Raw genomic sequence first — 26,278 nt, 5'->3', positions numbered from 1 at the left:
CTCCGCAGTCTGCACCAGGGCACTTTACAATTGTTGAGTGATGACACGCATAAAAATTAAACCAAAAAATTGAACGAGCGCAATCGTTTTAAAAAAAGACGCTCTTCATAGCTCGTAGCGCATTAAACCGACCGAGCTTTGAATTAGGCCACAGCATTTAGCCGCGGTCCAGCAGAGTGTAAGGCAATACAAGCGCAATCACGCCCCAATGCCGCTGTGCGCATTCACGGGTGGGGAGGGCGAGAGCGGGGGGTGCGGTGGAAACCGGGGACACATAAACCCAGGTCCCTCAGCGACGAAGAGGGCCTCTGCGTGTCCCCCCCTTACCCCCCCCTAAATCCCACCCCACCCTTCCGCTGACTGCTGACCGTTAAAAAGGAGCGCTCGGACGGGGACGGGGGGAGCGGGGAGGCGGGGAGGGGCGGTTAGCTCGCATGAGCTACCTCCGAGGAAGCCACTGTAAATATATTCGTTTGGGTAAAACAATCATCTCCGTCCACCCATGCATATTCGGAGCCCACTGCGCTGTCAGCCTTGTCAATCTGAAGGCGCGGGGTAATGGCCCCTCTTTTCAGAGGGAGAGCGCTGGAGTGTGCACTCAGACAGGCGCTGCTGAGATGGGTTCATTTATCATCATAATAGTCTATTACCAGTGATAGGTCACAACTCAGTGAGGAGGCAGGCACTGTAATTGGTGCTATTCCTTTCACTTTGCCTACCCGGGAGAAGGCAGGAGGCAGCCCCTTTCGCGGGCAACCGTCAATCAAGGCGCGGGATCTTTAGTCGAGAAAAAGTTAATCAGGATTTGTTTTCGGGTTTATTGGCTTTACCACCGACTGTAAACCTCTCATAATGCGCCCAAGCACCAGCGTTTAGCTCCAGCCTATATTTCGATAAACAAAAAGCCACAGTAAAGGTAGGAAGTAATTAAGATGCACATCTTTGTGCATGCAATACGTTACACATTAAAATGCAGTCTGATTGCAAGTGAGGACAATTCATTATTGCCTTGTCGCTTTGCATTCATCGTATGTATTTATTCATGTGTATTACAATGCAGTGGAGTTCTATAGGGTATACATCTGTCTGTGTCTGCCATGTGCAATGTTTTGTACTGGATACAGAAAACAATGGAATCTAGCACCAACAGCAATACCAACAGCAAACCCTCCTTTCAGCACCCTCATGAATGTGCTATGAAACACCCACCCACCTAGCCATCCATGCACACACACACAAACACACAGACACACACACACACCCATCCACCCACACACACACACACACACCCATCCACCCACACACACATGACCGCAGGCACACACACACACACACACACACACACACACACATCCACCCACACATATGCACACACCCACCCACCCACCCACCCACCCACCCACACACACACATACACACACGCCCACCCATACAGACACAAGTCCAGGCACACACACTGACACACACACACACACAAACTGACATACACACACCCATGATATACATCTAATTCTCTGCTCACACACCAGCCGTCATGTGCTAGAACGCTCCCCCAATACATCATGCAACACCAGATCTCCGTGCGGACACACACCGCAGGACCACAGGCAGAAGCAGACCCTCGGAGTGGGGAAAATACATCGATTTCTCGTTTTCATTAGGAAGTGGGCTGTCACCGCTAATGTACGTCTCGACAGCCATAATTTATAAGATGAAACATGGCGCGGAAGATGTACGGGAGTAATTGGGTTGGACTTTCAGCGTTACTGTAGCATGAGAAATTTTCTCTGCACCGTTGTCTGATCGCTTTGCACAAACCCTGACTGACTGCCACGTTCAAGCAAACATTTGCTTCCCATTTGGATGACATACAAAGCTCATGGCTGTTTCTTTTGGACATTCAGGGGAAAGAGCAAAGACACACGGCGTACACGCCCGATGAATATCGCCCGGGAAACACAATTTCTACTTGAACCGAATGCGTCTATTTGTTCTGGAAATGCCTTGAAGGGCGAAGACAAAATGAATACAGTAAGACAACAGAAATAGCGGAAGGGAGGGGGAGAATCAATGTCACTGTATAGAACAGGAGGAAAAAAATTAATTACTGGCCATTTATAAACCATTCGATAAGCAACAAAGAAAAGAGTCGGAGGCAGTTTGAGTCTCGTTGAGTAATGAGGACATGACAGCAGAGCAGTGTTGGGTGTCCTTAAAAAACATCATTCCTCTGCCTGCTCCTCTATACGCACAGTCAGAGCTCTGGGAGGCCGAGAGGGGTGTCCTGACCTTGTTCCCCAGGTACAGGGCGGGGGCGCTCCAGTAGTACAGCGCAGGCAGGTGTCTCTGGGCCTCCGCGTTGCTGATCTGGAGCTGCTGGAGCCCCTCCCCGCCGGGCCTCGGCCACATCCTGGCCTTGCGGTCCGACCCGGTCAGGAACCACCCCGACATGGTCGTCACCTGGCCGGGAAAAGTCGCAGGGGATCAGCCAGCACCCCCCCCCCAAGAGAGAGTCTGTCCACATATACCCAAAATCCCTTTATTTTATCAAGCGCTCAACACCGTGAACTCAAACTCACAAACACTCCATTAGCATTAGTATCCAGCATCTGCTGACAAATATCAACAAAGGTTTATGTTTTTATTAAGCACATTTTCTGTCATTTCCCTCCATTTTAAAATGTAGGGAATAAAATGTCCCCAAGTTTGACCTCTCCCAAATTAATTTATTAAATAGTTATTTCCCTCCGCCAGGCTATGATCCCTATCGCTTGGTCGGTATTTAGCTGGATTTGGCTTTAGATTTTTGCCTGATTACAATCTACGGGAGAAAATGTGTGCTACCAGTAGATTAATTTATCTAAATTATAGCTGCAATAATTCTGGATAGTTCTTGTCCCCTTTTTTGCAATTTGAGTCCCTGATGGGGCCCGCACTACACTGGCACATAAAAAAGACTAATGGTAGAACTGAAAATTACCATCCGAACTGAAATTAGTGTTTTTTCCCTCATTTTTATTTGAATCTGTGAAAAAACTCCACGCCGGCTATATATTTTATTTAACATGAGCACTGCTAGATTAAAGTAGTTTCTACTTATATGTACTTCAGAGCTGATAGTACGACCCACTCTCAGGTATTTGTCCTCATAGTGAGGTAAAAATCCATGTTTCTGTAAAGAGTGTACCTGTTCACAGTAATAAGCTCTTGACCCTCTCGCAAAAAAAAAATGCCCCCATGGTACATCAAAGTTAAAGAAGAGATGTAACACCGCGGGCTTTTTAATGAGGTCAAATTAAAAGATGATCTTCCGCTCAAGACACTTTGAAATACTTTGTCGCCTATCGTAAGCGGCGCAGCACACAGACCCACACGCGCATACGCATTTGCATGCGAGAGCACACACACACACAGGCAAGGCACACATACAATTACAGTGCAGGCAGCAGTGATTAAAGCAAATGGTGATTTGAAGGGAGAACTCAAGGTCAGGTTAATTACAGAGACAGATGTGAGTCCCTGTCACACAGAGCATCGCGGTGTATATCATTTCCCATAATCCAGCGGCGCCCGGGCGCTCGCTCGCTCGCTCTCGCTCCCACCCCCCTCCCTCTGTTTACCAACACGCGCTCCTGCAGACTATTAACCTCTCACCTCTCCCCGCCTCGCCCAGCCACCGCGTCCCCCCGTGGCAGCGAATAAATCAGCCCGTATTTACAGCTCTACGCCACCTTCCTTCTCCCAAGTACGCCTGACGACGGCATTAGGGCAAGCAGCACCCCGGTTTTAATGATCCCGCTGTTTTCCTTTCCCCCTCGCGAAGGAGTGGGAAGTCTGCAGCGCAGCGGGCCAGCGCTAATGAGAGGCGGAGCGGAGTTGAGGGAAGCGGTCGGAAGACGGGGCCGGTCAACGCGGCGCGGTCGCGGCGCGTCTCTTACGTTACTGTACGTCCAGTGGGAGTCCGAGCAGCGGCTCGCCACGCCAGAGCAGTAGCACTTCTCGCAGCCGCGCGGGTCGTCGCCGCGGAGATGGTAGAAACCCGCCTTGCAGCGGTCGCAGCTGGCCCCCTCCACGTTGTCCTGAAAAAAAATGAGAGGGGAGCAATAATTGGATGAGGAAGGAGTGAGTACTCTGTGCTGTGGAACTGGGCGGCCCAGTTTTGTCATAACTTAATTCTTTCGAAAATTATTTCACAAGAAACTGTATGAAAACACAGCCGACGAACTTTGACCTCAACAGGTCACGGCCTGCTCCGAACTTCCACAAAATCATACAGTACCTCTCACAGGAAATCCAATTAGATAACAGTACTGGCGCCCGAGTCGCTAAATGATGGCTTCATGTTGAATCGGTTACTCAGTATCCTGGGTAGAGCTCGTTCTTCGTGGCCAAATGCATCCAACGTCTCCTAATGGGATTGTGGTGTTTTCGTTCTTCTCGCTAATTCGAAACCCTCGGAAACACGGGCCCGGTCTCTCTAGTTTGCGGCGGTTAGTTGTCTAGATGGGGCCCAGTAGACACAAGAATGCTGAGGAGAGCATCGAGAAAGCTGCTCCAATTACCACATCCTGATACATTTGCTTCCAACCGTGTTTGTGCAGCTATTATCCTGGTACGTGGGGACTGCCCTAGCGATAGCCTCGCGTTCAAATATGGGAACGTATCCAGCTTGGCTCTTTACTTGCACTTCTGCTCGCATTTTTTTAAAAACAATAGCCAGCTGTGTGTAAAGAGAGCTATTACAGGAGGAGTCCTACCGTAATTTTTGTGTCTGAAACTTTAGCAGACTGTTTTATTGGCGCAGAAGTAATAAAGCAATTTTATTACGCACTCAATTTCGAACCATTATCAGTAGGTATGTAAATACGTTTTAAAAATAGCAATAAGCTAAAGGCAGATAAGATAATTGATGGCAATGATAATAATTATTGTCGTCGTCATCGTCGTCATCATCATCATCATTATCATCATCGTCATCAGCAGACGCAGAAGCAGCAACAGCAGCAGCAACAGCAGCAATGAATGAAAGTAAATAGATTCATCCCGTGCATGAATACTCATATTTGTGAGCCTCATCACTATAATGTTCTCCATCAAACAGAGTGCATCATGAGCTAATTACAGCTAAAAAAACAATTTTATGCGAAAAGCAAATGACTATTTTAAATCAGACCCCCTTTGAAATAAATGCTTCAATGACATTCACAAGGTTCTTTAATAAATGCTAGAAACATCCAATCAAATGAATTCCTAAGATGCTGTACTTTCTCATCTAGTATTCCCATTCTACTATGGGATTTAAAGCCAGGGATTGAAAGTCAGCATCTACCAATTACAGCGACCTGGGAAGATGTGGGCTTACCTTACAGGTGCAGGGCAACACACAGGGGTCCTTGTTTCGGCTCCCGTAAATATTGCAGGTACAGGGCACGCAGTGCGGGAAATCGCGGTGCCCGAAGGCACACCTGTCGCACCTGTCACCTCCGAAACCCGGCTTGCAGCGGCAGGACCCGGCAGACAGGGCTGTTAAGGGACCCGCAATCGAAAAGGATCAATGTCAACGATAGAGAGGTCAGGCTTCCCTCAAGAGTGAATTACCGTACTTAAGGATGTTCAAAAGTATCCGGGTATGGACAGGCTGGCTTATGTACCGCACCTCCTTCAGCCTGGGATTCGTCCGGGATACAGATTTGGTGAAGGGAGCCTCTGACATCACATGAACAGGTCCTGCAGGGGTTGGACTCCTCCGGACGCACCTGGAACGTGACGACAACACAAGACAACTGCGGCTCTCCGGACAAAGGGGAAACGTCAAAGTCTTAAAAGCGGCATCACGGAGCAGCGAGGGTGACCATCCGTGCTGCGCGTACTGGGGACTGCGGTGACCGAAACGTACCTCGCTCGGCCTGAAGTAGCCGTCCGCGCAGGACTGGCAGTTCACCCCGGCGGTGTTGCGGGAACACCTGAGGCACACGCCTCCGCCCTCGTACTCGCCATTGACGTTCAAGCTCTGCTTCCTGTCTGCGACGGTCTGGTTGTAGTAGCACTCCTCGGATTTCCCGTGACAGTTGCATTCTGAAAGCAGAGCAGGCCGCACCCTTGTGATCCGACGGCTCCACTCCTCAGAGATCCTTCAGTTTTGATATGATGACCAGAGATCGGTTTTCACATGGGTATCACTAATAAAGTCATTCCTCCTTTGAAAGCAAAGTACCGTCATGTCAGAGGAAAGAATTTATTAAGATTTATAGCTGATAAGAGGCCAAACTGTCTACAAGCTCAGTAAGTTAAACCCATGATAAGTTTCTCCTGGTTGTTCCTGTCAGGCGGTATCGTTGGCTTACTCTCACAGACGTGTCGCGTGAGGAAGGTTCCAGCCATCCACTGCTTCTGGTTGTATCCAGGACAACAGCGATCGCAACTCTCACCGCATGTGTTGTGCTCACACTCACAGCTGAATTTCTGGTACCAGTGAGAAAGGGTTAAAGGTCATCACCACTAAAGATTGATGGGTCCTTCTCACACACAACAAAATTTACACGCACAAGAAGATAAGGATATAAAATAATGCACAGTGTCTATTTGCAGTGTCTAAGTGGAGGTCTAGCTATATAGAAACGTTAGACATTAAAGCCCTGAAATATTCACAAACCTTTGTCTGGTTGTTGAGGGGACATGCTTTTGCATGACCATAGCAGATACACATCCCACCAATCGATATATCCTTAATCGAATAGTAATACTGCAAATCAAAACAAGAAAAACTGTCACACAGCATGTCAGGAAATGTCTTTTCCCGTCATTGTAATATATTGAAAATAAATATTACAGGAATGGAAAAATGAAACATAAAAATATGAAATAAGCTCCAACAATGCGCATTCAAATTTTCAAAAGCATTGCATTATGAACAATGTGGTGAAATGCATAGATACAAGATACAAGAATCTAACGTAGTTGTTCAAAAATGTCTGATCCTCAGTGACTCTACGAAATCAAGTCAGGTCAAGAAAATCATTGGAATTCAGTGTTTCACCGCATCAGAATATCAAGAGCATTTTAATATACAGCTGTACAAACTCCCCTTAGGATGACTTCACAGTGAACGCGCGGCTTGACTATCAAATAGCACCCAGTAATGAAAAATCTCGCACTCCATCTGCCTGCAAATTATCAAGAACGCAGGAAGTCAAAAGTGACTTTGGACTGGAATCAGCGCACAATGGGGTGGACATTCCCCTAAAATGAATCGCTTTCTTAAAAGGGGTCATTTTTAATTAAGACCCAGGTGTCAGGCGAGAAAAAATATGCAGTCAAAATTGTCCCAGATTTACAATCTGGCAGGTGGAAGGCGCGAATAACGACTGATGGTTTGGTCGGGCAGACGTTGAACACGTAAGTGAGAGGCATCGCTGGCACTGCGCGGTAAACAACCACAACAAGCTCACCCGTCTGGTTACGATGGGGTCCAAATCCTGCTGGTCGTTGAAAACCAGAGTCATGAGGTCGGCGTTCAAGGTCCTGATTCGCTGGAACTGCAGGCGGATGTAGCGGGCGGAAGTGAAGTTGAGCAATGTTGGGGAGGGGTCGTCCGCGCTGGGCCTCCCGTTGATCAGCGAGGTGTGAATCTGTACCCCACACCAACCCCGCGGTGCAATAGGTAAGTTACAGACTACGAATACAGCATTTGTAATACTGGCACCAACAAGTAATGCTTTGGTGATCCAATAAACTTAAAGCAGCTCTTTTATACATAGATCTTTACCTAAAGACAAATTTTCCATTTAAAAAGGACTTTTACTAAAAGTAAAAAAAAAAAACTAAAAAAAAAAAAAATCTGTACCACACCAATTAGTAACACTTATAAATAGATTGGAATGGGGTGGTTAAACATTTAAAGATGTCACTAACAATGCCAGAAAACACATGTTAAAACCATTCACCTGAATAATTTGATCTTCACTGGAGATATGTTATATTAATGGAGTGCAGTGCCTTATAATTATGTGCTAAATGTTGATGGATTTTAATGAATATTTATATTTATTTTTAATGAATAATAAGTTGACTCGACAGCATCAATTCCCCAAAGTTACTTTTTTTCTTTTTCCCTTTACCATGCATTTCTCATGCTAAAATCTCTACAGACTGTCTTGTTGATGCCTGTGTTATTTAGAGAGAGAGAGAGAGAAGAAATCAGCGGAGTGTGACTTTAATTGCTTTTTAATGTATAGTTTGCTTAGCGCAGTTTGAGGAGATAATTGAGGACAGTTTCAATCAAATGTTTGCCGTGTTTTGACACCTCCCACCCACTCGTTATTGTTTCGGAATGATCATCCTCGAAGGTTCCTGTCACCACCTCACAAGGCTCTGACAGGCAGGCGGCGGAGTTTTTTTTCCACGCGCGACGTCTCTCGAGTGGGAGGGGAACACGAGAGGCGCGGAGAAGAGGGAGTGGGCGCGGGGCGCCCCGAAAACGCGTGGGTGAGCCACCTCGTCGGGACCTGCGCCCTCCCGTTAATGAGAAAGGCTACACGCCGCCGCGGTAATCTTCCCGAATTGCCAATTTGAAAGAAGAAATCGCTGCAACATGCGGCCAGTCAAAGAAGCCCTGGCCCAGCCTCACAGGGCTTCACCACGAGTACCTATTTGGATGCACAGATGCGTGTGCGTCTGTGTGAACTGGGTGAAAGCAGAGACTTTAGATTTTAGTCGTGTCACACCATCACAAGGAGAATGTCTGAACTCGAGTTCAATATGTTATTTACAGATATGTCAAAGCTAAAGAAATCATAAAGTATACTATTATGTATTATTTTGTAAACCAAAAAGAGACGTCTTATTCAAAGTATATTGTAATATTAATTAATAACCTAATTAGAATACATTATAAAGTTGACATACCATTAATGAGTCTGAGTATATGCTTCTTTATCTTTTTTTTTCTTCAAAAGCCAGTATTGCTGCTGTGTCCTACTGATAAAATATTTATTATGCATAGCTTTCATTCCATCTTTTCTATTATTTTCAATTCTTTCAGTTTTTTCTATAAGGTGTGCCCTACATTTGCTTGTTTTTGAAGTCAGGATTCTTAGAGGTCTTTTAAACGTTTTTTTCAGGTTGCTTTCTCTGATTTACCTTTTCTACTATGAAAAGCATTTTCAGTTGTTCTTTTTGGTGTTTTTTTTTTCTTCAGTGTTGTATGCTATTTACATTTGTTGTTTATACAATTTGGTTAGAATTTTTTTTCAAGGTTTGCACTTAAACCACCATAAACTGCATTAATTTAATCTCTGTTCGGACGCCTACAGAAAAAGTAACAGAACAAGACTATTTGATCAAGGGAACCCTTTGAGTAAAGTGTGGCTCCGCCCCCTCACCTCCCCATTCTCCAGCGGGTGAATCTTGGAGTAGAAAGACGTGCAGATGACCTCATCGTCCTCCGTGTAGGAGGGCGGGCCCGTCCTGGGCGTGATGTTGAATCGAGTGATGCATTCTGTGTCGGTGATGGCAAAATACTGCCAGGGGGTGAAGGTGACCCCGTCCAGGGAGCGCTCCAGCACCCAGTTCCCAGGACGGGGGGAGTTGGCTGCCTTCAGGATGACATAGGCGACCTGGAACACCTATGAGCAACAAGCATTGCACACAACAGTGAGAGCTCAGCATCCAAATGTATATCTGCACTACAACTACACATGGTGGGAATGTGTTCCTGTTGTTATCTCTTGTTATTTGCCTCCCCCCCAGAAAACTGTTAATTGACACATTGAATGGATCTGTGATGGGGGGGGGGTGTTAATTCTGATCCTAACCATACAGAGAATACCATGGAGGATTCAGGCCTGAGTATTATTGGGTTCTGGCTGTCCCTCTAGTGCAGATTTGTAAGGCGATACCCATGTGCAACCAACTGACGCTGTCTAATAAAATAAAGGAAAAAGACATTCCCATGATCCCATCCTCTCTCGTGTTCCACGCGGGAGCGCCCGGGGGCAGATCGGCTTGCACGTTTGCGTAACCTGAGCAGCGACGAGGCTGCTCTTACAGTACGGCTACTCTGCCTTATCACTCCCCCACTGAAGAGCAGCCCCTAAAACGCTGTCTGCAAAAAAAAAAAAAAAAAAAAAGAAAATAAAACATTCTGCGACAAGGAGCTTAGGGGCAAGAAGACATTCAACCTTGTTTAAAGAGGGCAGAAAAAAAACACAGCCTTTTGTAGCCTGCTATTTCGAGTTTATGTGTCTCTGGTCACGAGAGACGTAAAAGCTACACTTTCAGAATTGACATAAGAAATGACTCAGTACAGTCCCCTTTCATCCACCGTAGATAACGGTATTGCATTTCACCATTTACAATGGAGAAAAAGGCTGTCGAACCCACACACATCCCCTGTACTGAAACTGAATATGATTTCACTCAGGTAGCGGGGGAAATGCTACAAAAGCTCTTTGTTTCCTTTATTTGAAGGAAATGAGAAGAAGGGGGGCTGATGTGCTTCCCAAAAGTTGTTGATTAAACTTCCAGCCCATGCACGGTAGGACCAGGAAGACTGCGTACACAGAAAAAGACCCAGAGCTCTTTAAAACGCCACATCTGTTTGCGCTAGGGAGGTATGTGAGCAGATGATCACAGTCTGAGATGATATTTGTGTCAAGCATTTGTGGATTTCGGGTCAGAGGTCGATGGGCGGGACAACATCTGTCTCTGTCTCCCCCCCCCCCCCCACCCCCCCCTCTGTACTGTGTAGTGGAAATATGAAAAACGTCACTCATTCAAATTTGTTAAAACCAACTGAGTAATACACAATGTTACAGCATCAGTGAAACTTGTATTAAGAAAATTAGTATCATAGTCCCTCTGAACCAGGTGTTCTGAAGCCTGCAGGTTCTGTGCAATGTGCCCCTAAGGACTGACTATGGTCTCTGAAGTATGTGGCATATGCTTCATATTTCATAGCGACTATTCTCGGGAGACGAGCTACTCTTCACTCACAGTCCACACTCAGGCAATCACCCAGAGAGAAACAGCTCCCTGTCTATGAATAGCATACCAATCTCTGCTCCCTTGTCATGTATAAAATAAATCATATGCAGTCATATACATTCTAATTTAGCGAAGCAGGTTGGCCTTTACGCACATACACCCACGCGCAAGCGCTCACACACACACGCGCGCGCGCAAGCTGTGAAATGTGGCCTGTCCACCTATCAGCAGAGGTCGGGAGGAGTTGGCCTCCAATACCTCGGCAGTTTCTAGACGTAATGAGAGCGGTTGCTTTTGCACACTGACATGGCTCCTCTGCTAACAAATCGATTTACTCACCACATCCTGCGAGAGTAGAAGTCAAGCCGGTAGCTTTTTTAGATTCTTGCAAATGAATCAAGAGACACTTCCCCCATGAGAATCTCGGGAACATTGCAAGGCAATAAAACAGAGTCCTGAGACTCCAGCATGGAGCAGAACACCGTTCATGGCATATATGCAAACATACACACATCCATCCATAAATGATCATTTAAAAGCAGTGAGCGGTGTCTCCTATGCCAGGGAGGGATTATGATTTACAGAGCACTAATATACCATTATCCAACTGGGAATTTCCAGCCACACTTGATGTAAAAAGAGGGGAAGTAATGTGTTTGGTTATAAACCAAATATGTTTTGCCATTTTATCTTCATTATGGTTCAAAAGCTGAAAAGGACCAAACCAATAAAAGTTGAGTAGATACAGTTCAAGATGAAAGCGAACCAATTGGAGGTCACAATAAAACACTGATGGCAATCAACCAATGACATACATACTGAAAAATTCAAACTTGGCCATGGAAAAAGAAGTGTAGGGTAATGATCTTCATGCACACTTGGCATAGACAGACTACATTTGTAGTGTACTTGAGAGGGTGATGCTAGGTCCATTTTCGAACCTGAGAATGGGTATGGAGACCACAGTCAGTGCAGGAACAGAAAATATTTGAATCTTGGAGCATATCCCTACTCTACAGTCTACAGCTTTACTTGGATATAATTGCATGTCGTTTATTATGTATTCATGCATTCATTTATTTTTCTTTTTCCCCCTGAATGCATTTTAAGATGCAGTACGTGTGAGATGGCACATTTAGATGTTATCTTGTAAATGTATCTGTTTAGCTGTGCATTTCAGACTACAGGGCTTGCTCTCATCTCATCTGAGTGACAGCGCCGTGCATATCACAGCTCTGTCGCCTCTGTTCTCCTAGTCAAGTCCTAACGTCACTTTTCTAATGACAGAAAGGTCACTGTCTAAAACACGGATCGTCGTAGCCTTCGCACTGTAAGGGTTTTCGTATCGAAAACGCCGATGGCACAAGAGTGAAACTTCAGCTGCTGGGGAGACGTCTAGCGAGCGCCTCTGGTGACCTACAGCAAGGTGGTTAGACTTGACTGGTGGGGCCGCCGTGAGGCGGGAGACGTGATTATGTCTCCCCAGCCTGTGGGATCTCTGACTCCAGTGCAGCCACGTCCGCGCGAGGCGCTAAGCTAATGACGGGCTCTGCCATCGCATCACGCGACTGGACAGAAGTGCAGCGGGGCTGGCAGCCCCGTAATGACTGCGGTTCTCCGCGAGAGAGTAGCCGGGACGTTGCCCTCGCCCATCAGCGTCTGTCATTATTCAGATTTCCAGTCTGGGGGGGGCTTCGGGAATAGCGAGGGGGGAGACGAGCCCGCCGTCGTCGCGGACGACGCGGAAGCGTTCACACACATCGCCGGGGGCGCCGAAAGCTCAGATTCATTTGCCTCTCAGACGACAGTAAACAGAACGGCTCCAGGGGAAACGCGGCCACGCTAGGCAGAAACAGGATTCAATTTGAGATAATAAAAAACACGGCGTGCGCGCGCCGAACGCCGCACAAACGAAAAGAACGTCATTAATCGCCGCAGAATGATAATGGTCTGGCGGCACAGTAAATGCAGTTCAACAAACATACCTGCTCAACCCCTGCGCAGCACTATTCCGTGCATTACATCACTATACCCGTGATTATTTTATTTTATTTTATTTCGCTGCCGCAGCTGTTCCGCTTAGAAGCTACATTCTTGGGATTTTGTAAAATATTTCTTTATCACGTTGCCGACAATAAATTTTATATGACACGGTGTTCTCTGGAATATAAATAATGCAATGCAGTTCCAGCACTGTGTAGTGGTACCTGCCAAACTATCAAATTTCCAGGATGATGCGTCGGAGTGATTTTATCACCATGGTGAGAATCTACAGTTACTGATGTGTTTAATCTCAACGGGTTGAGCTGCCATTTTTCTACACATCAGGTTTCAATAACAAATTAAACATTGGGAGTTATGGCTTATGAACACACTATACGTTCCGTGTAATTGCAAATACTTCATGTAACACAGATAGCAAGGAGGATAGCACTTTCCACAATACCTCATCACAAAACACCTCCCCCACCCTCCCCTCCACCGAGTAATGAGCTGAGTGGCATCACAATTAATGCAAATGTGACCCACCTCCCGCAACCCTTGGTCTGTGACAGATTCATGATAATGAAGCAGATGTCTCTCCCGTTTCTATTTTTTCATTTTCACTTTTGCCCGGGTCCAGCGAGACAGGCACTTTGACCTCCGCACGAAATAACTCAAGAGGAGGACAAATAGCCATGAACCAAACGCTACCGCAACGATATGGGAGAGTGCACAGTGTAAAAATCAGGAATCATCTGTGATTAAATCAGCATCCCAGGGGAACATCAAATCACACACACCCGACCTCACGCATGCACACATGAACACACATGCACACACACACACACCCACACATGCACAAATGCCACATTCCAACAAAGTATCCTTTCTTTTCCATTTCCTCTGTTGCAGACAGAGTTAAACACTTTCCCCACCCCTGGAAGACTGAAACATATCATTAGATTAATTGAGGGCTTCCAGTTTGACTAATTATTTACAGCTGCAGGTCACCGACAGGGCTGTCCTTACAGGCAGTCGGACAGTCTTAGATTCGAGTCGAGTCGCCCCTTCATAAGTGCCACTGCAAACTTCATCAGGTCACAATAGCTTGAAGGGTAGAGAAGTATAAGCTCTTTCTTACAGCATTAACTAGGGTGAGCCAATGGAAATTCTGCTTTGTGGGCATAATGGGAATGACTTTTCTCTGTTCCAGCAGGGTTATTCTCAGTAATCTACTGTTACTAGGATGATTGCGCATTTATTAGCTTCCTCTGCTGCAGGCTAACAACAATAAAATGAGCAGGAGAGAGAAAGAGAGAGAGAGAGATTGGCAATATCGAGTAATTCAATTTAAGACGTGAGCTTTTCAGTCAAAAGGGAGCATGTGACTACAATGGAGAACGGATGACTGTTTAGCAAAGTGACGTGACAGAACGCGAGCGTGACCAGGTGGAATGCACATCTGCAGCGGGTTTCCTGAGACCCCGCCGTGCTCCTGGGGAGACGGAGCCCTCTAAGACTAAGCATCTGGGCCGAGGATCATCGCAAGTTCGCACGAGAATGGCCTTCCATATCCCTGCCTTGCATGCACTGCAGAGTGTCCAGTGTTAGGTCTACTCTAACAGAGTACATATGAGTCCGATGGGGACCATATGGCCTCTGTAAGAGTTGATTTAACACTGATCAGTTTGTTTTAAAGGTAGTCATTTGAGTTATGGGTTGCAGGTCTGCAGGTCACACAATGCAATGTGGTCAGTGCTGGTGTCTCACAGGCATGTGTGTGTGTGTGTGTGTGTGCCTTTGGGGGCCTCACCTGCTGGAGGTCCAGTGTGATGGTGACGTAGTGGTACTCCATACCGTTCTTGATGCTGGGGCTCTGCCACCATCTGTTGGTTCCATCAATGGCATAGTTGATGGGGTGCCGCTCTGACAAATAAAGGTGGAAGCAAAACAAATTACATCAGGGAAAGAGTGACAGTTTAGCAATAGACTTTGAGGATCTGAGATGAAAGGTGGTTATTAACAAGCAAATAGCAGTTGTTAACCAACTTGCATTAAGCAGTCATCTCATCACCCCAAAAAGAACAATTTCACTCCTACCATCTCTCTCTCTCTCTCTCTCTCTCCATCACAAACCTTAATCACTGCCGGCCGGCTCTGCAATTAAAGTACTGTAAAAGGAAGTGGCAGTAAACTGTACAGGAGCATGGGTTTTATAGTTATCCGCCCTGGCACTTGTGAGCCCACTGACATTAGCTTTGCAAAAAACAACCTCATCCATTGTGACTGACATACCTTGCGCTTTTACATAATGTCCAATTAAAAGGCTGGGTTTCCATCAGAGTAATGCAGGTTAAGTGTTTCGCTGACTGGTGCAGCGGCAGTGTTCCATCTGGGATTAGAATGGTCCAGTCCCTAAACCATCTCTCTGCACCTTTTCTCCATTACTGTATTAGACATGATGAGGCCATTTTGCACAGTGCACACAGTTAGCCTGTGTTTTATAGGCTTATAGAAGCACAGTCAAGGCGCACCCTGTTTGGCAATTTTAATACATTTGATTTTAGATTTTTTTCTTTTACACAGAAAGACAAACATGTATGCCAGAGATCTGCAACCCTTAGAGGTGACCCCATCATAAATGTAAACAAAAGTAACAAATGCAGATATTGTGATTTTCTGACAGAATCCATATCCAATCTGGAATAGACCAGAGGAATTAATTTGTTAATGTAAAACATAATCTCTTTCTCAATTAGATAAAGATTAAAGTTATATTCTTAATTATTCATTTTAACCTTCCTACTTAAATTATCTGATAGAAAAACAGTTTAGTTTTAAGAATCCCCAATGGTTGTTCTGTCAGAATGTATTCAGAACAATTACTCTGAATCTTCTAATTAGTTAGGTTGTGTCAATAATCATCATTTGAAATGTATATAAGGGCATTGTTATGATGTTTCTATAAAAAACAAAAAACAAAAACAAAACTACACAATAGTTCACTGTAATGAAGAATGATGAAACAACTAATTCATTTGTAGCAGTTAACGATTGAAGGCTCACAACAGATGAAAGCATGTATAAGTCTTGTTAATCAGCTTGCAAACGTGACCTGTTTTCTGCTTGATCATGAGGAGAGACCACCACTGCATTCCTCTTTCAAAAGATAGATGGACCCTGTTTGAAACTGACAAAATGTAATAATCTGAAAAATCATTGCTGTATACCTCAAAGCACATATAAACCTTCTGCCCATCAAAGTGGATAATCAGTAAAGCAGGGCTGTTAACTTTAGAATTTTATAAGCTAGGAGTGCAGCTGACAGGGCTAGTGATTACTGAAGTATTGAACAGTAGTTTTATGTTAATGTGACTATACCTAGAATGTTGCAGGTTCAAAAATTATAGAATGAGGCACAATATATTTGGGCTACTTGGTAGCAGATCTAACAAAGACACTGGTGCACAGTACTTTGATTTGTCAAACGAATTGAAACTATGCCATTGCCCCATGGGGTAGTTCTTCATCCAGGTAAAAAGGGGTTCTGTTAGTAGGGTATCCACTTTCTTGTGTCTCAGTCACCCTGGTTGATTGGGTGAGTGCCATGCCAGCAACTGCTTAGCTGGTGGGTTGTAGCAGGAAAATAAGTCAGCTAATTTGTTGTAGATTGCTTGTGCATGTCCGCACTCACTGGACTGATGAAGGACATTGCAGTGATGTAATAAGGAACGTTGGACTATTAAAGTGGATAAATAAATGGAGAATATGTAAATACATGAAATTTAAGTGTTGCCTGTAAGGCTGCATTTCCCAATTTGTAACCATTACAAAAGAAACCAATTCCTCTGACTATAGTAAAATTGCAACTATGATCTGCTGGTCTAAAAGGATGTGAACCTGCAAATACCCCTTGAAATGTTCTGCAATGTGCTCCATCAACACTGGACCAAAAATATTGGGAAAAGGCAGATGCACATCCGTTTAGACCAGAAAATCATAGTTGCCATTTTACTGTAGTCAGGGGAACCAGTTTCTTTCTAGCTGCATTTAGTTCTTTCTGAAGTTGTGGCGCAATTTTACAACATTTATTTTGCTAGACACCTCAATATACTTGTCTACTGCTTCTTGATCTTCCTGGTCTTCTCTTGTTAACATTACTTCCCAACAGCTGGACCCCCCTGAGTGTATACCTGAACTCTGCACCTGGAAATTTCTTGCGGGGAATAACCTTGCCACAATATCTTAACTTGGCACCGGACATCTAAGCCTAAAGTCTTCTTTGCCATATTTATTGCTGCTTTAGTGCCTATTTTATATGCTCTACAAACCAATGGTGTTAGGCTACCTGTGGTTTAACAAAAAAACATAAGGTAGATAAGATTTCACTCAATTTAACTACCCCTCCACCTCCCTCCCACCTCCATTTGCAAAATGATTGGACAGAAGGCTATTTTGAGCTCAGCCGTGTCTAAGATTATTTTTTAAGTAAAACTCATCTTTTTTCTAATTGAGGGTAGAAGTTGAAAAAAAAGTTATACTTGTTAATCAGGTTTGTTAATCAATAAATGTGCATACAGTACAGCCCAATATACTTTTGGGCTGTACTGTATGCACACACTCTCTCTGTCTCTCTCTCTCTCTCTCTCTCTCTCTCTCTCTCTCTCTATATATATATATATATATATATATATATCAAGGATGAAAATGTCAATATGGCAAAATGGAATGTATAATAAAGATCCTAAGAAAAGAATTGTCTGTCATTGCCAATAGAGCAAGATAAATGAAGGACAGGATTTTTATTTTTCAAAACAGGAAACCTTCATTACCAGTAATAACGTTTTAAATCGGTTGACTACAGTACCCTCTCAGTGAGATTACAATTTCTGGGAGAGAATTATAATGGCCGGTCTGAAAGACTTGTAATTACTGAACAAGGTTCCTCTGTCTCTCACTGCCATCAGTCTCAGTTATCTACTGTGTGATCCGGACAGGCCCGGTTTTTACACGTTGGCCACGAAATTCTACATCACCGACCCAATAACAATCTCATACTGTTTCTCCCATGCAGTAAGCGCTAGGCTGTTTTTCATACTCAGAGCAGATTATTAAAAACTTTGCATTCATCTATCTTCTCAAAGGAAGGGGGAAAAAAGAAAAGGTGGAGACGCAGCACGGCATTCTATGTCTGAGTGAAATATACAAAAGCTATCTCGTATATTCTTACGTTGTTATTCATCACGGAGAGTTTCAGCAGAAAATAGGCTATTTCTTTTGAGAGAAAACAACACATGCCCGCGAGGGCTTTCAAATCACTTCCACACCATTGCCTGATGCATCAGATCTTGGATTGCATGAATTATGTGAGATGGTGCACTCTGATATGAAGGGCATTGCAAATTCTTTAGCTTTGAGTTTCGACATATCAATCAAAGCATATTTTCCACAGCATGGAATGAAGTCATCCATACAGCTCTGGCAGAAATTGCTTAAGGCATAAATGTCTGGACCCGTACCGTGTGGTCTGTCGCTTTTGAGGTTACACAGTCGACACTGGGGGTTCCTCACAGGTTGCCCAGGGACGTGCTCCACTAGCTTGCAGTACATCTCCGGGCCCCTCTCTCCACAGGTGGCATTGGTGCTGATCTGTGCCATGGAGGCCAGGTTAAGCACAGCTGGGAAAAGACCTGAGGGGGAGGGAAAACAGTTTTGATAAGTGCTCTTTGACACATGTTAAGCTTTCATAGAGTTTATCAGTTAAGCATTTAAACTGTCACACAGCTTACTAGTAAGTATGTACTGAACAAAATTATTCACTCATTTTGACATTTTGTTTCTATTCTAGTTAATTCTCTGTCCATTACTTATTTGAAAAACATAGGTTATTATAATTGTGTAGAGAAAACTGCATTATGTACAGATTCTGAAGTCTGACACTGGGTAATGGAATAATCTGAGTAAGACATTTTATGTCGACATTTATTTACAACCTGAAGGTCACAGAGTAAGTCTGAAAAGGGCATTGTCACAGGGTGAGATTCTGTCTACATGGGAAAGTGGATGAAACACAACAGGTGTCTGCGGAACTGACAGTGGCCTGGGAGACTGGTAAACAAGAGCCTTCACAGTACACTAACATCAAAGCTCAAAAACCATGTGTGTATTGCCTAAGTCTGCATTTGTATTTGCTTACATTAAAATGTTGGGGGAAAATACAGTTTATGGGTTCACAATGCATTCGCTTTCGCAAGAACAAACTTTCCTTCGAAATTTTATGCAAGTCGTGAGCATTTCCTGTCTGGCTTTAGTACAAATAGCTCAGACATCTTGGCTCAATCAAGGATTATGTTTGATGTTTTGATGAGCTTAAAAAACAGCCCTATAAAAAGAAACAAACAACTGTTCCAAATTTTAAGCAATATGATGTTCACCAAAGCCTTGTAGGTGCCTTCAAGGAGAATATAAATCAAAACTATCCGAGTCTGAAAGGAGGCAAGCGAACGTAATGTGTCCTTGTGGCCGTGACAGAAGAAACCGGCTTCCTGAGGTTTGGTCCCCAGCCTTGTTGTTGTGTGGGAATAGAGAGCCAGAATCAAAGACTGGGGCCAGTGCTTGAAAATGGCTCCCAGCTGTTCTTCGTGGACTGTGAAGCAACACTCCAGATGTCCAGGGCAAATGAACTGTGAAGAACATCTGATAGAAAGTCAAGCTGCAGAAAATAAAGTTTTATGGATTCCGCGGCAAAAAACCCTGTAAGTGTGGACATTCTGTGCCGGTTCTAAGGGCAACGGCCTTCACAGTAGGTCCGACTGTAAAACTGAGCATGTTTATTACACCGTGCCATGTATAAGCGTGGGAGCCAACACTGCTTTTCCCCAAGCAATCTGGACTTTACACAGGCCTGTTGCGATGGCTTTTGATCACTCTGCTACAACCAAAGAGGTTTGATTAATAAACACTTTGTGGCTTCATCTGGGCTGGAAAATTTGGCAGAGCAGAAAATGCTCAGGAACGATTAATGCGGTGCGGCCACACAAGAGTTTCAAGACACAAGATTTCCACATTAGAAACGAGCGCTATGCTGTGAACCGAGAAACATAAAACCTCTTCCTTTCGTGGAGCCACGAGTCACGAGGGAACCTTGCTGACACCACGTAGCTTTCAATATTCAGGGTTAATACAGAAGGACCCCCGCATGTGCTATTAGGCATTAAAAAGTACAGAAATGTCTGTCGGTTACGAGGTTCCACATTTCAAATTCTCATCAGACTGACTGCACAAAGAACAGTCAGCAGGACAATACAGAAGGACATTTTACATAAAGGGCTCCGACACCTCCAGTGCATACCAAAATGATGGCAGAATAAAGGGGAACTTCAGTCCACTGCCAAAGGAGAATAAGTTTGGTCAAGCAAGATACTTTTTTCCGCTACGGATATTGACAAACCATTTGCAGGTAATTTCATTAAGTCGTCAGAGTGATCATTTTCTGTACACGCCTCAACAAAAGTAGAACCCATATAAGAAAAACCACCCTTGTGCAGTAGGCTACAGATATTGAATTAGGTTCCTCAGAATGAATAGCCTCAGTACGTGCTGTACAAACAGCCATACTTTCCCAGGTCTTCTTCTGGTATATCTCCCTGCTTTGGATCGATGATACCGGTGTGGATGGTCTTCCCATTCATATCGCACTTAGGCAGATGCATTAGCCAGGTTGGATAAGCGAATAATTGTTTCACTCTCCCTATGCAGGCAGTAGCTGGGCAGACTGCATTTCTGACGGATTCCCAGAGGAGACGAAACCACGTTTTAAAAAATCAAGAGATTGTCCTGAACATTTGTTTCCAGAAATGAAAAGAAATGGTAATCATTTGTTGTATTGCCAATGAAGTTTGACAGCCTAAAATTTTGTACAGAAGTAAACATCGACTGCTTACTGAAATTATTGTATTCATTTTTATAAAATGTATTATATCAATATTTTCACCTTAACATATTGTACTACAAAGTATACAATGTGCTGTTTTAATTTTGACCCAAACTTGACTCTCCCATCAATTTGCTCTTTTCGGACTAATCTCAAAGGAAAAATGACTTTTACAAAGATCAAAGTTAAACAGAAGCCTTGTGAGAGAGGTTTAAATGGAGGCATTTGCCCTTGAGAGGCTTTGCCACATTAGCCGCCTCTTACCCTGATGTTTAATATGTCTATTGGAAAAACAGCGGTGGGAGAGTACCTTGCAAGGCGACGGAGAAGCGAATTGATTGATACGGCAACATTTATTTTTCATCTTCCCTTTATTCATCAAAGTCGGTAGGCCCACTTTAAGCCGTGCATTATCTCCGCTCAATGCTAAGGCTCCCTGACATGCTGCTCAATCACGCTTGCTGATGGGTCACCTCTCCAGCCCCAGACGGAGACCCAGACAAGTGCACATCCTCCGGCTCGCATTTGTCTTGCGCCGCCCCGCCGCTGCGCGATTGATTCCCGGCCTCCAGAGGAACGGCGTGGTTCCTGGAGGAACCGCCACGAGAGGCTGCGGCGGAAGGCAGACACAATTTTCCGAAAAAAAACGACAGAACCGCGAGGATAAAACTGTCAAACACTGACGAGCAATAGGAAACCCTGTCAGGTACATTAAGGTCTAAGATCATATCCTAGCTCCACTACGGCTCGAAAGTAGTGATTGCAGCCTACTTGTAACATGTGACGGTGGTCCTATGCAGTGCTGTTTATTTGCGCTGGTGCATACATTTGTATTTAATCCATTCCTTCCCATACAAGATGTTGAATTTGATAAGATGTTAAACAAAATAATGTTGAATTCATGTACGTTGTACACTGTAATTTTGGCCAAATATGACATTTGTTAATGAAGGATAGTTTTAGCTGTAGTACTGTTTTTGTTTAACGTCCCACCAGACAGTGACATCAATCATCACACAACTGCAAGAGGAGGTAGGGGCTCCAGGCTAGGCTACTGATGAGACCATAATGGCACAAGAGTTATCTAAAAACTGCATGTGTTGAAAATCATTCAGAAATGAAAAACGTCCTTGGTAGTTTTTACATTTTAGACAACCGATTTATTTTTTATTTTTCTATTAGTCATTCAGTAGTAAATGGCAGACTCAATATTGTTTCTATTGGATCACCACTTAAACATATCGGTACAGACAGGAAATGAATGTCCTGAAGAAGAAGCTCCCACACAACGGGATGTTTTAATGTTATTTCCCACCTTCCAATGTCATGGGGTGCTCTAAGATTTTACAGGAAACGTTGATTCAGAGCTATCTACACTACATCCCGAATATGCTATGTGTTCAGGAAAATAAACCCCAGTCAAAGAAAATATCTCTTGAAACTTGAGAAAAAAACAAACAGAGGAAGGAACACTGTCAATGTTTTCCATGGCAGCGAAGGAGACAAGATGTAGGGACCCCTTTGAAGCGCTGTGCACTGATCAAAGGGTGGCCCACTGTCAGAAGGAGGCATCTTTCTTGTGAAGATCAATTCTTGCAATTATGCCTCTTCCAACTAATTGCACTTGCAAGCATGTGTAATTGTAATGATCAATACTGACCTTTGACAACTTGGCACTTTCCCTGTGTAGTGTAAGCTCCACATACTTCACATTAACTGGTACACAGTTCATTGCATAAAAAAATAAACATGAAGGGGAAAACCGTCCAGTACAGTTTATGAATTTATCCTCAAAAGACTTTCAAAATGGTCGTGTATGAATTACTGAATGTCTTGCATAACTCCCAGGCTTAGATTGACAGTCGAGCATTTTTTATTTTGTGTATTTTGAGAAATCAATAATGATTTCCACTAAAAATGATGAACCAACAAAGATAAATCTTTCCTTTAACCGTCAGAGCACTGACAAATTCCAGGTTTTTTTTTTGTTTTTTTTTCGCAAGCCTTCGGCATGTCTCGAAGAAACTCACTTGTAGAAGGTTCAATCAATGTTTGATTCAGAGCAATAAATAATACACTGACACCAGATCTAAAATTCATCACATTCAAGGTTGTGCCTTAACACAACATAAACATCAATCAAAATCCAATGTAACAAACAATAGATAAATCCTCTGAGCTTGCAACAGAGGACAAAGACCATGTATCTAACAACCGATAAGGCAAGGCAATGGTAGTTTTTTGATAAATACATGTTTAAAAGTTTTTTACATTTTTATTTAGGTCTTTCTCTTGAAAGACCATGCTGAACTACATGGACATAATCATGAAATTGATCTTACATAAGGGTTCTAATAGAATTGCAACAGACCATGAAATATGGTGGCCAGTTTGCACGGGTTTAAATTCTGTGATAGAGATTACGCTGGTTTAGTCTGAGTTCTTTCTACAAAACGTGCAGTGGGGAAAATAGTTATTGCCACAACCTCAACAACAACAACAACAACAACAACAATGACAAGAACAAGTTCCTGCTCCCTGTAGATCCCTTTGTAGATTGTGACTGGACTTGAACTCAATCTAAAGAAGATACATGTAAAAATGTATTCAATTGAATGAAGAAACCATAGAAAGAAATGACATTTATTTTAAACCCTCCAATGCAGATGCGCATAATATATACAAAGCTTTTTCAATTACTATAACAGGAAGACTCATTGCAAGTACATCAAAAGTCACGCACGCAGGAGCAGGAGAACAATCATTTCCCTAATTTTGTGTACTTGCTCACTTATACAACAGTATATGAAAAACAACAACAACAAAAAATCAATTGAGATTTTGAAGGAAGTGATGATCTGATCTCCCTTTCAAACATGGCCTTGTGGAGCTTGAAACACTATGTCATAATAACAATAAATGTGTCTGGTATTTTTGATGAGGGCAGACACAGCCACACAAGCAGACAAAATATATCGTGTCTCAGGTTTACAAGTGTTTTTCAGGCTTATAAACAGGAAACCACATTTTTTAAACCTTAACCTGCGTAACCAAATATTTTTGAATTAACAATAAACAAGCCGTCTAGACCTGATTTCAAATGTGGAATTTCTTAATGCAAGACATTAACCCTTTGGACAAAAACTCTACCTACAGACTTACAGGAACATTAAATTGAGCACTCATGCATGTATTCGCACGCACACACACACACACACACACACGTGCACGCACACACACACACACACACACGCAAACATACAAAGATACTCCACATATATGCATGTATACAACTATTCATCACACATTATGAATGTATCATAAGCCTTACTTGTACAGGCTGTAACAACTATCTCGTATTAATAAATTGAATTAACAATAAACAAGCCGTCTAGACATGATTTCAAATGTGGAATTTCTTAATGCAAGACATTAACCCTTTGGACAAAAACTCTCCCTACAGACTTACAGGAACATTAAATTGAGCACTCATGCATGTATTCGCGCACACACACACACACACACATGCACGCGCACACACACACACACACGCAAACATACAAAGATACTCCACATATATGCACGTATACAACTATTCATCACACATTATGAATGTATCATAAGCCTTACTTGTACAGGCTGTAACAACTATCTCATATTAATAAATTACATGCAAAGTTAAGATTCATTCATGTATTTATATTGCATATTTTTCTAAATTTTTTGAAAAATATTTTTAATATTTTGATGTACTGTATGTTTTTCTAAATTCCATGCAAAGAAGAAATTCACATGGAAGTAAATTTATTGATGGAAGATAATTTACATAAATATTATGCTCATACTTTTAAAAAAAATTTCTATTAATTATTTCCGAGCTTCCTCAAATGACAACTGAATTGAATCATCTCTTGTGTTCACTTTCATAAGACAGATTTTAAAATTCAACAATTACTTTCTTTGGGGCTGAATTGTAAGGTATTTCTTTGGAATAAGGGACATTCATCCTGTTGCATGGCTTTACCTAGCTACCTAAATAATAATTTACTTGTCATTGACAGTAAATGCTAGCAATAGCGGCTGAATTGATACTGCTTTGGAGTAAAAATATTCAAGGTTTTTTATTCTGGGAAATATAAAAGTCTCCAAAGCAGAAAGGTAATGCATTCCATTTTATCACATCATTTTAAAATGACAAAGCGGGCATCAAAACCAAAGTATGCAGTACAGATGCATGTTCATATAAATCTTAACGAAGAACTACCAACTATTCACAAAAAACATGTTTTGACATTGAAATTCTATAGATTGAAGTGTATGGACAAGCTCTGAAAGGTCTGATTGGATCAGAAGAGTTGGACTGAAGGCTAATGTTACTGTAATGCTATATATGCTCTTTTGTGAGGAAAAGGAACACTTGTACTTCAAATAATGCCTGTGTACGATTTATAGGAATTTTATCTGCATCAACTGACTGCCTAGTGCCAGACCACAGAAACTCTTTGAGCGTGTTACCTGACAATCAACAGATATTGAATTTCATAATGATGACATATCTGAAAAAGTTTTAAATCACTATAAGCAATGCTGCTTTTTTTGTTTGAAATTTAAATTAAAGTGGCTTTCAAATGACAATCAATGATTGTTAATAATGTTAAAATTGTCTTCAGTAACTTGCCATCATTGCTCCCACAGGAATGTAGATTGTGTATAGATGTTTGTATTCTTTCCTGTGGGTGTAATGACAGAAAGCATTTTTTTGAAGACAATATCAAGAAAGCCACTTCCCACTTTTTGTCACTCTTTGAGATTGTGCATCTTTTGTATACTAAAGCAACAGAAACACTGATGTGGACATCACGACGTAGACACGATAAATGAAATAACTGAATGCTTTAAGCTGTCCTTGTCAAAGGGATTTAAGCATTTTGGGCCAGAGGCAAAACCGATTCTGAGGACGCTAACAGGCTCCACTCATCTCCCCATCGCCTTGCTGTGACGGTGCCCGCTCAGTAAGCAATCGCTGTGATTTACGTTTGCCTGGCCCGGTCCACTGTAAATCTCCTTTAAAGCACCCTGATCGGTCCAGCCTAGCCCCAGGAGTGATTTACGCCCATGTTCATCTGAGTTTCATTAGGACAAGGGGTTATACGGACCTGAAGCTCCTCCTAACTACAGATCCAAGGCCAAAGCAAACACGAGGCTCAGCTCGTACATGTTTATAGAAGGAAGCAGTAATATTCGCTTTGTAGCCTTCTGCTCTTGCAGCTCCACAAAGTATTCTGTTGCCATTGGCTTGCATAAATTTGAATCTCATTGTGAATGATCATTCATATAATGTAGTTTCAAGCAAAAAATTTGATTTGTTTTACTTGTAAG

The 26,278-nt window shown here is 43.1% G+C and overlaps 1 protein-coding gene across 9 annotated transcripts in view; it reads right to left on the bottom strand.

Moving 5' to 3' along the window:
• The window catches only part of lama2 (laminin, alpha 2), a 100,047-nt gene that overhangs the window by 62,804 nt on the left and 10,965 nt on the right, over positions 1 to 26,278 (bottom strand). For all 9 annotated transcript variants that reach the window (XM_035423835.1, XM_035423844.1, XM_035423841.1 and 6 more), the window contains exons 2-12: positions 18,486 to 18,656; positions 14,780 to 14,892; positions 9,381 to 9,623; positions 7,449 to 7,628; positions 6,653 to 6,742; positions 6,345 to 6,462; positions 5,897 to 6,075; positions 5,657 to 5,756; positions 5,363 to 5,523; positions 3,939 to 4,079; positions 2,290 to 2,460 (exon numbers count right to left, since the gene is read on the bottom strand). In XM_035423835.1, coding sequence (XP_035279726.1) covers positions 2,290 to 2,460; positions 3,939 to 4,079; positions 5,363 to 5,523; positions 5,657 to 5,756; positions 5,897 to 6,075; positions 6,345 to 6,462; positions 6,653 to 6,742; positions 7,449 to 7,628; positions 9,381 to 9,623; positions 14,780 to 14,892; positions 18,486 to 18,656 — 1,667 coding nt within the window. The remainder of the gene's footprint in view (positions 1 to 2,289; positions 2,461 to 3,938; positions 4,080 to 5,362; positions 5,524 to 5,656; positions 5,757 to 5,896; positions 6,076 to 6,344; positions 6,463 to 6,652; positions 6,743 to 7,448; positions 7,629 to 9,380; positions 9,624 to 14,779; positions 14,893 to 18,485; positions 18,657 to 26,278) is intronic.

Source organism: Anguilla anguilla, chromosome 6, assembly GCF_013347855.1.
Source record: "Anguilla anguilla isolate fAngAng1 chromosome 6, fAngAng1.pri, whole genome shotgun sequence".
NCBI classification, from domain to species: Eukaryota; Metazoa; Chordata; class Actinopteri; order Anguilliformes; family Anguillidae; genus Anguilla; species Anguilla anguilla.
Note: the sequence above shows the minus strand (reverse complement) of the source record. Positions and strands in the feature narration are given on the sequence as shown.